This window comes from Alligator sinensis, unplaced genomic scaffold (assembly GCF_000455745.1).
Source record: "Alligator sinensis unplaced genomic scaffold, ASM45574v1 scaffold262_1, whole genome shotgun sequence".
Lineage (NCBI taxonomy): Eukaryota > Metazoa > Chordata > Crocodylia > Alligatoridae > Alligator > Alligator sinensis.
This window is the reverse complement of record NW_005841904.1, coordinates 50,515-64,508: the sequence shown is the minus strand read 5'-3', so window position 1 is coordinate 64,508 and position 13,994 is coordinate 50,515. Positions and strand designations below refer to the sequence as shown.

The 13,994-nt window shown below is 43.0% G+C and overlaps 1 protein-coding gene across 1 annotated transcript in view; it reads right to left on the bottom strand.

Moving 5' to 3' along the window:
* Positions 1–487: 487 nt before the first annotated feature.
* Positions 488–13,994, bottom strand: part of LOC102378842 (sprouty-related, EVH1 domain-containing protein 1) — a gene marked incomplete at its 5' end in the record, with an annotated part of 46,598 nt that continues 33,091 nt past the window's right edge. Inside the window, 3 exons of the mRNA XM_025197774.1 lie at positions 488–628; positions 7,060–7,178; positions 7,663–7,821. Of these exons, the coding sequence (XP_025053559.1) occupies positions 619–628; positions 7,060–7,178; positions 7,663–7,821 (288 nt within the window). The remainder of the gene's footprint in view (positions 629–7,059; positions 7,179–7,662; positions 7,822–13,994) is intronic.

Genomic DNA, 13,994 nt, shown 5'->3' with positions numbered 1-13,994 from the left:
ACCCACATACCTCACCACAGTGATGGCATGATCTCAAGGGGAAGTAGCAGCACATACATGGTGCAATGAATGACAATGCTACCAGTGCTAACCATCGTAAGCAGAACTTGTCATCACTAGTGTCACATGAGCAAGGGTCAGAGAAATCTCCTTCAGAGTCTGACATGCAGTGATACAGCATGCTCTCTGCACAAAGCATGCAACTAACTTGGTAGATGCATCTCTTAATAGGATCTGGAGCATCTTGACATTTTCCCCTGCCATTCTCTTCATGATTAAACCTCTCCTGGCAGTATATGCAGCGTGACCGTTCACCATCCTCTTTCCTTCTTTTTGAGTTTTTAAATTTTAATGAGGAAGGCTGTGTTTTAAATACCACTGAACTCTTTGAGTCTTTTAGTGAATTCAACTTAGTCCCATCCCCACATGGGTACAGATAATCAGATTTTTTATTGTCTGACTTAGAAAGCTGTATATTTGAGTCTGCATCATCCCTCTCCAGGTCATTTTTCCACATGTCAGGATGTCTGTAGTCTGCATAACGACGTATTAAAATATCACGAGGGTTTATCCTAACAATTTCATCCTCATCCTGAAAACTGACGTGTCTGATTGACTTCAATGGGACCTGAAATAGCAAATTGAGACACATTAACCTACGTATGGGGACATATAATTTAGTAACTGAGTTAACCTAAAAATCAGGGTAGAGAACTTTTCCTTGCTGTTCAAACTGTTCTTTCAGGGAATATATTCTCTTGAATTTTCATAGAAGGATTGTACAAGACGTCACTTTCCACATATGAACTCAACTTACCTTGCAAAGCAGATGATCAAATAACGCGTATGAAGAAAAACAAAAGCCACTTCTACCAACCTAGATTAATTTCAGCATACACTCTAATGGAGTTATTTTTTTCACTCCAGCAATGCTACATAAGAAATGAATTAATGTTCAGAGTGGGAGCTCACAGCCAGTCACCATAACAAGGGTTCATGCTGCTGGCATCTAATGGAAATACTGCTAAACCAAGATTGACATAACTTTTTCATCATTATATAAAGATCAGCTGGTGATGAAAGGCATCTTTCACTATTAATAAAAATAAGTTTGCCATACAGTTTTAGTTTATGATCAAAGATTAAAAGCAAACAATCCTTTTCCATCCCTGCCAACAGCAAACGAATCCCTCTGTTAACAGAGGGATTCGTTTGTGCTTGAGAATCATGAAGACTTGGTTCCATGGAACAAAACGCAGAACCAAGGAAACCTGCCAATGGTGAACACTAATACCTCAGAGTAAACTAAAACCCTTGCAAATATGGAGGATACAGTCCTGGGTCTTTAATGGCTGATGTTCCTGACTTCACCCCAAAATGGGGCTCGGATTAACAGGAAATGTGGGCAAAACATGGGGTATGCATGTGTATAACATGCAAATTAAAATAAAATCAAATTAAAAACTAATACAATTTTCTTGTGGTCTCTAAAGATACTCACAACCCTAGGAAAGACCACAGAGACCTGGTAAACTAATAGTAGGGCTCTCCTCTATGAGAGTTAGAGAAGCAGACAGGAACAGCTACTCCTGTGAAGAGGACTAGACAGAAAGAAGAGAAAGAAACTGTGGGGTGGAATAAATTGTGTGAAGTCTAATGAAGCATTATATAAAAAAGATGAGAAGTAAATGGGGAGCAACACCATAATGTTATGGGCAGCAATAATTAACTGTCCTTCCACCCTTCTCACTTTGGAGAGAGTGGGAGGAGAGAGCGCAGAACAGTGTGGGGTGCTAGGGGACCAAGGATATATTTGCGCAATGTCTCATTCATGCTGCTATAATTTTTTTTACGGCAGCACAAATACTGAGCAAATAGACTTCCATACCCTTTTTTACCACATGAAAGGAAAATTAGTGGTGCAACAAAAGGTGGTAATAGACTCCGCTGCTTTACTGAGGTAGACATCTACTGCCTCTGTCATGCTTTCCCTGGTCAGGTAGCCAGACCCATGCCTTGGGTCTGGCTGGGTAGGGAAAAGTCCTTCCCTGCTTCTCTACTCAGCCAAACCAGTACTCCAGGCCTGGCTGGGCAGAGAAAGCAGGGAGATTACATCGCACCTTGTCCTGCAGCATGAGGGGCAGGACAAGGGGTGGCATGCGTTTTGTCCAGTGAAGGCAGATGAGTAGAACTGCAACATTGCAGCACAACTGACCCACTTCACTCTGACAAATTTCTAGCCCATGATGCCTCCCTGTAGCACTACAAATGATTGTTCAGACTTTATATATGATGCAACAAAGTGCAGCACTACAGCAAGTCTCTCTCTCATCCAGGAACATTTCTGTGGCACCTCCTGGAGGAGTTCCTGATTTACTTGCTCAATACTATCCATTACAGCTGCATGTGTCTGCTCTCTGGAGTTTATATTCTCTACAGTTCTTCCACATGAGTGGTTTTTCTTGTTTTTAGTTTCTGAACTCCTCTTAATTCTGCAATATCCTGTTTAAAATTAACTAACTAGTAAGGAACACAGTAATCTAGATGAGTATCCAGCTCAAGAAAGATACTGCATAAAACTGAGACTTTTTAGCTTAAGGAAAAAGAATTTACGTCTTAAAGAATATACAACACAGTGAATGTCAGAGAGAAAATGGACAAAAAACTTCTGCTCATCCTGTCTAATGGTACAAGGAATAGGGTACATTGTAGGTTTAAAGGCTATAAATTCCAAACTTCTGAAAAGAAATACTGAAGCATTTATAATCAAAGTATAAAATGAGACAGGGGAGCACATGGTAATAGTGAGCAATGTTAAGTGTAAATTAGCACGTCACCAACTACTTTGTGCAGTAGTGCTCAACCTTTTAAGCCCCACAGGCCAAATGAGTGGCACAGGGCCAGTCTGCATGCCAGATTGGACCCCTCACCCCACGATCTGGCCCATATGCTGGGATTGGGTCCCTGGGCCCTAGCACCATCTCCACATGCCAGGATCAGGGCCCCGTACCACTCTACATGCCAGATGTAGCTTGCAGGGACGTGGCCTACAAGGTTCCCCATGAAGAGCCCCTCTGGCCAGATGACAAAGTGGTAGGGGCTGGATCTGACCTGTGGGCCAGGAATTGAGCACCCCAATTTAGCACAACCTCCTGGGAGTGCCTATGCATAGCTTACTGCTCTCTGGTTGTCAGTTTTGCCTTGTTGGTCCTCTCCTTTTTTTCTGAGGGACCTTCCTGTCTCTCACCTGCCACAGCTTGATGATACTGAAATTAGGGATTAGGTCCTCAGTTTTGTAGGAGAGGAGTCAGTGTAAATGTCTCTTCTTGCATATGTATCTCTTTGCCACCTTTCTGCACTGTTCCTTATGGTCTCATAGGCCCTCTGGCCCCAGTTAGGTTGAGTAAGCCAGAATAATAAAAAACAAAACAAAACAAAAACCAGCTTGGTCTAGGCCAGGATGAGCATCCAGCCTAGTTATCTTGACATTACCTCTCCCTCTTGACCTACTCTTAGATTTCCTGCCACCTCCCACTCCTGTGATCAGTGTTGATTGTTGTAGCCACCCTCCAATTAATTCAGTTCTGGTGGGCTCAGCTGCCCTTGCAAGCATTCAGTCCCTGTGTTCAGTTCTAACTTTTCTTGGAACATCTCCAGTTACCACCTCAAACTACTGTGGCTATCCCTACTACAGGCTTCCTGCACCTACTTAGAGCTTCCATCTCCAAACACTTCCCAACAGGAAGCTCCTGCCTCCAGCTCTGTGTGGACCAGACTAACCTCCTCTACCTCTGACACTGGGCTTATATCCAAGTCCCACCTCTTCCAGCCTCCCAGGCACTCACCTTAAAAGGCATAGTCCCCATTTCTTCACCCTTATTCTCATTCTCTAGTAACAGGGCAGGATCCCCTGTTACACCTAGCTTGCTAGCGTTTAATTGTTACATTAGAAAAGATGAGCTTTAAAGGAAAGATGAGCCTCTGTATTCTCATTGACATTCTTCTCTGCTTTGTCAGGGAAGCTGTCTGCCATTCTCTCAGAGATTATCTCAGCGTAGATTTCCAAAGTACAGAAAAAAACTAGAGCTGCCACACTCTGTGAATTAGGGGTGGAACATACCAGCAAGAGAACAGTTGTCCTCTTGCCCACCCCTCTCCTCCCCCTCTGAATATCAACAAATGGACTTCCACATAGTCAAAGACAACGTGAGTGGACAAGGAATATATTATGTAGCCAGTGCTACTGCTTTTGGCATACTTAGTATGGCCCAATTTTAAGGATTAGGGACTGCTTCCTACTCACAGAAGCAGATATGTCCCTACATTTTAGAAAATGTTTTTCAGTAGAAGGAGGACTCTAGTTTCTATACCAAGAACCAGATATGGATACTCAGCTATTTTTGAAGTATTTCATGTAGATCTGTCATTGACCTATTCTAAGAAAAAAACTGAGATGTCAAAAAGTCTCATTATAACACCACTTAAGGGTGTTGTTAAGGGATTCTCATCCTGGCACCTACACAAAATACAGAAAATATATTCTACTAGAGACTCAACCTTTCTTACAAAAAATGTAATAAAGGAATAAAGGACACTACCAAGATTAGCAGTCCTAATGCTTTCCTTACCCCTTCTCTCCTGGTCTTTGTAAAGCTCAATTTTAATTATTTATACATACAGAATAGCCATTTTTCCTTTCTGAAGTCATAACCAATCTACCACCTGCTCAAAGACTTCAGTAATGTTATATTAAAGCATGACAGCATTCCCACCTCCCACCCCCATTAGCAACCTGATAATAAATCAGTCATTAACAGAACAGGGGGGAAACAAAAAACGTTGTCAGATTATGTTCCAGTACATAAAGTTCATACATGAGGACTCACTGCAAAGTGATTTTAAGAAAGTGAGTGGAATACTTTGTTAGTGTATTTTTAACCATTCAAAAAGGATACCTTCACAGTAACATGTAACCCAGATTAAGTTATGTGCAAAGCATGGCAATTAAGTGTGTGAGGGGGGAGGGGAATCAAACTTACATTTCACCTTTTCATCCAGAACAATCACATTCTCTCAGCCTTGGAGAATATACCTATACCTACATTTCATTTCAAGATACGCTTCACCCATTCCTGAAATGTGATCTCTTTGTTCAAACAAGAATTTGAACAAAGTGAAGAAGAATGCTAAGTCATACTGGAGTGCCAGGAAGAATCTCATTAAGAACACAACTACCTGAATGGAAATCAGCCAGGACACTGCCACTGATACGCCTAGTATTGCTGGAAGTACAAATAAATTCTTAACGGTTGTGGTAAGAGCCTTAGTGTTACATTTCATTTGAAAGAAAGCGTCTCCAAGTGAGTAATGGGCTTCTGGTTCAGTTTGACTGTACAATCAATCAATCAATTTAGGTTTTCCTCCAGTCTCCTAATCAAATAAATGGGAAGATCTAACTCTGTTTAGTTTACAAAGGCACAGCCAACTGAGCTACATTAAGCATTTAAGGATGTATTATAGAATTTGAAGGGTCAGATTTTGGTTGAATATATTTATAATCTTCCAAAAAGCTTCTGAGAACATGACCTCTTATTACAAAAACGTGTTCCCTTAGATCATTTAATCTATGGTATTTACTCTAATACAAGATGAGGTCCCCCTGTCCCCCCAATCAGCATGGGGAAAAAGTTCCTAGTCTTACATTTACATACAAGGAAACCTCGTTAAATATATTGTCTATCATTAAACTGCTGCCAAAAGCAGCACATGCTCAACAGTGGAAACCAATTATGAAGTTGATTAAATGCATCCAACACTTAGCATGACTACACAACACATGGCTCATATGGGACAAATATGCTTGTGGGTACCCTCCCTTTTTGTAGCCCTTAAAAAAACAGGCTGTTGCTCCCCCAGAAAGAAATAAGCACCAGGCCTGGAGGTACTGCAATACAAGGCCAGCACTTGGAGAGGCCAGAGCAAGTTCTGACACCCTTCCCTGGGTGATGCAGCAACCAGAAATGCTGATAAGAACCTACCACAAGGATAGGCCACTGCACCCCATCTGAATAAGATACATAGTAGTGCCCACTGCACATAGTCCCACTCAGCACCAGCTTTTTTTCAAGTCCTGGTGAGCCACTACATTGAATACACTGGGATTCCCCTTCACTCCCACACCTAAGTAGCACCTTTCTTTCTCATTTCCAATGAGAGTTTCTTCACCAGCCTTAAATGTTTTGGCAAACGTCACCAAATGGGGCCCCAAACAGTTCACCCAGAATTCCTGTCCCATATGAATAGTGTGACCCTGCTCTCCATGAGCAAGACTAGGTTGTCCTGTGCCTCATTTGCATATACAGTTTTGGCAGATCCAAGGACTCATGACAAGAACACCTGGTTCCACTCATGGGTGGGTGGTAATTAGCACTTGGATCCTTTGTGAGGGTTGGGCGGGTATCTGAAGTACACAACACATACTGAGTAGTGTTGAACTCTGGAATCACCATGGCTTGAAATGCTGTTAACTCTGCTGGAGCCCAGCCCAATGAACTATATAGTAAATCATCAGCCTTTTGGTTTTGGGATAATATCATGCATACTTTGTACTATATACAAGCAGGTAAAAAAGTGCTACTTAAAATTTCAAGGTCAGTGTTTTCAAATTTGTTCCTCACTTCCATGTGCCTAGGGAAAGCAGGGTCTGATAGTAATGAGCAGGGGAAGGGGCTGCAGAGGGAAGAAGTTGTGGGGAGGCAAGAGGGCTACCTGACTCCCCAAGATTTATCTTCCCCGCTGTAGCAGTGGAATGGGGGAAAATTTAAGGCAAACCTTCGATAATTAGCTTTTATACCTGGAAAATCATAACAAATTTATAATTTTTCCTATGTAGTATCTAATTATTGGGGGGGGGTATCATATATTTGAGTAAATATGGCACTACTTTTCTGTCAAAACAACTGATACTTGGGAAATAAAAGAAAAAAATCCACACAAAATACTATCAACAGATTAAAAATTACTACTTTCTCTAATCTAATAATGGATGAAATACTGCACCTTTTAGAAAATGTCAGCAAACTGGCTTTGTCTGTGTCAATGGTCTTTTCATTCTCTGAAGTATGCACAATTTTCTCTCGTAGCAAAAATATTATCCTTGTCTCTGACTGCTTATTATACTGTATGCAAAGTTATTAACAGAAAACACTATGCAATATAAGGCATACATTTAAAACAACTATTTTATAATTTGTAACTAAAAATGTCTTTACACACGCCAAAATGTTGTTTCATGATGACTAAGTTCATATTTAAATTTTTCAAAATAACTTTAAATGGCTTATCAAAGCACAACATCTATAACAAAGATTCCTGAAAGAATTAAAAAATAAATTAAAAACCCTATTAACAATTTAGTTAAATAAAGGATGGGAATATATAGATTTACAGAGCTCTACTGCCAAAATTTCCTTTGTGAGTTAGTAATCCTAGATGTTTCAAGGCATGTCTACCATGTTTCAGGAAGTCAGGAGTACAGTACTATAAACAGATTTATAATGAAGGTGCTCTACTAGCTGTAATTGTATAGCGTGGGATTAATGACTAGTAGTGAAGTATACTCAAGTAAAACAAGAAGTGTTTTTGGGGATGGACGCTTCTTACCTGGTTTGGTTGACTGGGAAAATAGGATCTTCTAGAGTTTAAATCTTCAAATGTTGAGGGCTTTATATTTGAACTTTTGTAAGATTCATTGGTTACTACAGTTTCAGGTTGGAAAAGATGTTCTTTTGTTAAGGAACTGGAAGTATTTTCTTGAGTTGTCTAGAATAAAAAGAATACAGCTTTATTTTTATATATGATTTAATTTACATAATATCTTTACCAAAACCTCCAGTGTGTGCGCGTGCAATAAATGATTCTTTAATTGAATGGTTTGCAATGATGGACATCAATAGAAAGATCATTTTAAGATTAATATTGAAGCCAAGTACAGTGAAATGGGCATCCACGTATACCAGAAAACTAATGCCTATTTACATTTTGAAACTAAGGTTACAAATATGGCAAGTATATAATGAGATGCCTGCAGGACCCATGCCACTCAGGGCTTGAAATAACAAAACAAGGTATGCTTGGGTTGAAAAGCAGCAGGTAATCAATGCCAGATTAGGTTGAATGAAACTAGTTACACTTGATATATGCTCTATGACAGGGGTGTCAAACTCATCTGGCCCCAAAGGCTGGATAAGTAGCATGGGGCCAGTCCACAGGCTGGATCAGGCCCATAGGCCACCCAGCCCGCATGCCTGATCCAGTGCACACAGCACCCACCTGGGCTGGTTCAAGACACTTGCTCCAGTAAGCATCACAGGCAGTGTAGCCTGAAATGCTGGCCCTAGGCAAGCACTGAGGCGTGAGGCCAGTCCAGGGCAGCATGTGGGTCAATGGGGCAGCACTAGCAGGTGGATAACAGGGCTCCACAGACCAGATCTGGCCCATAGGCCATATGTTTGATACCCATGCTGTGAGACAAAAAAGTATGACCAGAACAAAATACAATGAGGGAAGCCACACAGATACAAAACCCCAAACAAGGATCTCTCACAGGCAACAGGCATGGTGACGTAACTAAACAAATTAATCCCAGATCTGTCAAATTAAGTATTCTATTCAGAATGCTACTGGAGGACAGTCTAGAACAGGGGTAGGCAACGTTTTTTAGCCGCAGTGCCGAAAAAAAACACAATGTCTACCTTGGAAGGTGCTGGAATGCCAAAAAACAAAATGGGGGGCAGGGGGTACATGGCAGGACACACTGCATATTAGTATATTTAATAATCATAAATATTGCCTTTGTTGTTGTGTATTCCTTTTTTGTTGAGCATGTTGCAATGGGAGAAAGAGAGAGGACCACACACCTGCACACAGAGAACCATGTGCCCAAACACAGAGAACCAGACCACACCCAGAACAGACGACATGTGTGTGCACACAGAACCAGACAGAGGCAGACAAACGCACAGAACCAGCTGCACGGGTGCACGAAGCCAGGCTCCTGGGCCACTGGACAAAGTCTGACCCAATAATGCCCATGTCCCATCAGAACCCCTGTGCTTCCCGGGGGAGCCAGTCCCTGGGCTGCAGCGCAGCTGGCTGCAGCCCAAGCCCAGAGCCTGCCCATCAGCCCAACCACCTACCCACCCTGCATGGCTAATCCTACAAAAGGTGTGGTGCTCTTGGCAAGGGGCAGCGTCAGCCTCATCCCGGTGTGGAAGGCTGGGCTCGGAACAGGTGGGATTCAGGCGGGCTCAGCTGCAAGCAGACTGGGCTCCGTGGCTGGCAGCAGTTACCAGAGCCTGGGCCTGTGGCAGCTGGGAAGTTGCAAACAGCTGCTCTGGGCTCCGGCATCAGCTCCATACCGGCGGATGCATGTGTGCCCTGAAGCAGACGGTGGGGATAGGGCCTGAGGTAACACATCCCTCGTGCTGTCCATTCTGAGATGCACATGCAGTCACCGCCAGCATGGAGCTGATGCCGGGACTGTGGAGCTTGGTGCAGCTATTTGCAGCCTGCCCGCTGCCTGCTACAGCTGCCCAGAGCCCAGGCTGACTACAAAAAGCTGTGCCAGGCTCCGGAGCCCAGTCACCAGCTCTGTGCTGGCAGCAGGGGATAGGCAAAGTTGCGCTGCCTCAGGCCCCTCCCCCACCGTCTGCTCTGAGGTATGCGTACATCCGCTGGTATGGAGCTAATGCCGGAGCCCAGAGCAGATATTTGTAACCTCCTGGCTGCAGCTGGCCTAGGCTCTGGGTAGCTGCTGCCAACCACGGAGCCCTGTCTACTCACAGCAGGGCTTGCAGCCGCCCAGCCACCTGCTGGGAGCAGCCCGGGCTTCGTGGCTGGCAGCAGCTGCCTAGAGCCCAGGCTGGCAGTGGCGTGCCAAGCAAAATGGCCTCGCGTGCCATGCTCAGCCCACGTGCTGGGGGTTGCTAACCCCTGGTCTAGAAGGATACTACAATGACTGGCAAATGCAATGCTTTGATAAATTAAAAAATGTATTTTATCTGAAATATTTTGAGACGAGCAAAGAGCCTACCATGTAAGTTAAAGCAAAAGTTACAGATACTGTGGGCTGTCCTTCCGCAAGGAAATTGCCCAATGGCATAGATGCTTCCAAAATACTGATTCAAACCACAAGAGAGCTATGTTCAGATTGAAAAAGATACACAAAACAAATCTCTGGCAACTATTTTTGGTTGCAAGCAATGCTACGAATGTTTACAAGTAAAAACTGGTTACAGCAGGACCAGAGTGAGCAGCTGGAAGCCATTTTACAAAAACTAAGTGCAAAGCAGCACCTATACTTAAGGCAATAAGGACTTTACAGCTTGCATGTACTGGAAAAATCCTAATATCTCCAATAAACAACAGGTACATGGCTCATGAAGATGTTCCACAGCTTAAGAACTGTCACAAGAGGGCTGGCACTTAGGCTGCTGGCAGATGTGAAGGTATTTGTGCAACTGGGGTCTGAGGAATTGTATGCTCCATTCCCCAATTCACACAACCTGCCATGCTGCATGTGAATGGCAAGTCATGCCATTCAAGGAATGGGGCACACAATTCCTCAGACACCAACCATGCAACTGGCAGTTGGCAGCATTTGTGGGGGGGCACGGTGGAAGGGACCAAGAGAAGTGGGGTAACCTGCAGCTGGGGAACAGGAAACTCCCTGCTCCTCAGCTGCTTGCATGGGGTGGGGTTTTTTTGTTTTTGTTTTTACAGTGGCATGTGAAGCTGGGGATGAAGAAAGCATTTGCCCATTAAAAGAACTGCCTGGCATGTTCAGTTGGAGATGGGAGACCTTCCTCATGTTCCACTGCCTTAAAACAGCGTGTGCAGTGGGGGATGGAGATGTTCCCCCATCCTCAGCTATGTGCCTGTTTTTAAAGAGGCATTCAGCATTCTCCAGGGGTAAAGTAGGGGGCAGCCAGGCAGTCAGCATCTTCCAGGAGTAGAGTAGGGGGCAGTCACAAGATCCAAAGATTCCCCCAGCCTGATCTCATCAACTGGACAGGGATGGCTCTGTCCTAGATCCCAGGGCTTCCTGGTACCAAATCCCAATGCTCGGCTAAGCATTGAGATTCAGAACTAAGCAGCCCCAAGCCCTGGTTCAGAACTAGGGCTGTCCCCTGCCCAGTCCTGAGAAACATGCAGGGGAGGGCTGTGTCCCAGATCCTGTGGCTGCCCCATACCCGGAGGCTCAGTGGGACCCAACATCTTTAAAATCCTTAGTAGGTGGGGACCATGTGGCAAGGCTCTTTAAGGGTGCCAGTTCCTGGCAAGCTTGCATTCCAATGCCAACAATCATCAAATGGCAGCATCAGGACCAGAGCAACCCCCAGCCAGATTCCAGACCTGATGCTGCTCAGGATGATGGGGCATATTACATGTTCAGTGTATGGCACCACATAAACCAGGCACAAAGATGTGACACGGTGTTTCAGCAATATCTTTGTGGCTCATCTATCAGAAACTTGATGAATGTGTGGCATGTTGCCATTTATGGTGCAACAAACACATTCATTGCACCAGAAATGTAATGTGTGATGGGGGCCTCATTTACACAGTTCACAGACAGGATTTATTGTGCACTGAGTGTAGGCATAGTGAGTTGGCCAGTAGATCATGCAGCAGGAGGAGACTGATGCTGTGCACTTAAGACCTACAACATCCAAGTTCATCCCCCAGTCTTACATCATTGTTCATCTAGCACTGACCAGGCATCAAGGGCATCAAGTTCCACCTCTAGCTCAAGAAGAGCTGTACAAACTACAACCCATTCTTTTCTCTATTTACTGTTTTGGTCTGAGTAGCTCCATGTGGGGCATGGAGAGATGTTATTTTTGGTGGTTACTATTGACTGGATTTGGAGGAATCTCAACTGGCTGAGATTTCTTCCGTTGTGCAAAAAAACTAGAAACTAGAACTAGAAACTTGAGGTTTGGTTGCACAATCTTATCTTTTACTCCAGATAGGAGATCCAATCATTTTTCATGGATTGGGAAATCATTGCCTGGAATGTTCCAGTTAAGTGAAAGGCTAGTGTTTCTGGGGACGTAAATCCCAGGAGGTAGGTTGGAAACTTCCCTTTAAGGGAACAGTGCTTGGGACAAGATAAATCTCAAGCTCCTTCCCAGTAACTTAGCCATTGAAACCTTATGCCAAATTCTCAGATTCCACAAACAGTTTCAAAAGGCTCAGTGGCATTTCTTGTTTAGAGGTATATACAAGTTCCCAGTCTTGGAAGGCCCCTAGAATAAACGCGACTCTCAAGGACCTTTGGTTGAAAAGGGGCAAACAAGCCCTTATAAATGGGAGAAGCTCTGGATTCAAACTTCTAGAAAGAAGTAAGAAAAGCCTGAGTATGCTACATGCACTCTCTCCAATAAAGAATAGAAAAGGCAGCAGAGAAAAACCTGACAGACTTTTTTGTTTCAGTGAATACTGACTGGGGAAAGAGAAACATTTAGAATCTTTGGGCACCTATACATGTGATGAAGCTTAGCACACATGGAAGCAGACTCAATTGAGTCAGCTGTGAGTCTGCTGGAGTGTGCTAATTAGCAGGCTCCAGCAGCCTCTGCATCACGTGTATTCAGTACCCCAGCATTTCAAAATGGTGGCGGGGGCGCTTTAACCAAAGCTCATCAAACAAGCTTTAGTTAAGGTGCCACTGCCACCATTTTGAAGCACGGGACACTGAATACTTCTGATGCTGCAGGAGCTTTAATTAGAGCCACTCTCAGAGCATCTCTAATTAAAGTGGCTCCCCCTCCATCCTGGAGCAAATGTATAGATGCTATTTAAGTTTAGAATTTTACTATGTATAAATAATTAAATATAACTTTTTGAATTTATAATGGTATATTATAATTGTGATGTAAACCAAAAAAGGACATACCCATCTTGCAATAGATACAGGTCCAGAGAAAGTTTCACAGAATAACTGTTCTGCCGCAGGCTCAATACCAGTCTGAGAAGGCCCTGGAGTGAAATGGATCAGTGGGTTCTACAGCTGAACTTTGCCCTGTTTGCTCTCCAGGAAATAATCTTGCTTCTATTCTTCTAACTAGAACTGTTTGCAGAGTTTCCTTTTTTTTTTGACCCCTACGTCATAAGTATTCTCAAGGGACTATTATGCATCTTTGATTCCTCTAAAAACTTCTGTGCTTGGCTGGTTAATGGTTCTATCTTTGTGCCACTAATTAAAAGTAATATTTGAAAAAATTGGACTTTGTGGCCTTCCCCTACAAGTTAAAAAACCAAAACTAAAAAAAAATTCACTTCCTTGCTCTCTTCCTCAAAAAGTTCCCCATTAAAAACTGAAGTTACATTTGAAAGGGTCTTCATACCATATTTCAGAAATATACAGTATATTCAAAATATCTAGAATGCTAGTTTTCAAATGTGTAATGTAAACTGCATTGTGTTATGTCTACAAGCCACCTATGATTAGTTCTTCAGTTCTGAAGTTTGTAACTGAAGGATTCTGAAGATGCATTTTTTCCTCTCCAAATCAAAACTTGTTCCAACAGAAAAAAGAAAAGAAATTAAAGTTAAAAAAAAATCCAGATTCAGGATTTAATGTACACTACACTTTTTAAAGAGCTAAATTATCAAATCCAAGGTTGCATCTGTAAAGTCTGTGTACATTCAGATCCCAAAGAATATTCAAGCAATTCATTTGTGTACACATTCGTTTAGTTTGGAGAGACACTATCTCTCTCTGTTTGAAACTTCAGTCTTAACGTTTTCTGCCATGATAGCAGACACTATATGCAAAATACAGAATGATGCTTCTGTCAAAATGAATCCCAGATGTAACCAACTGAACCCAAATGACTTAGAGCAAGGATGTTGTGGTGCTTTGTTTTGTTCTGAATTATTTCCAATCTTCCTGTCATACAGGTGCACTAAAAACTATGGGTTGGGTT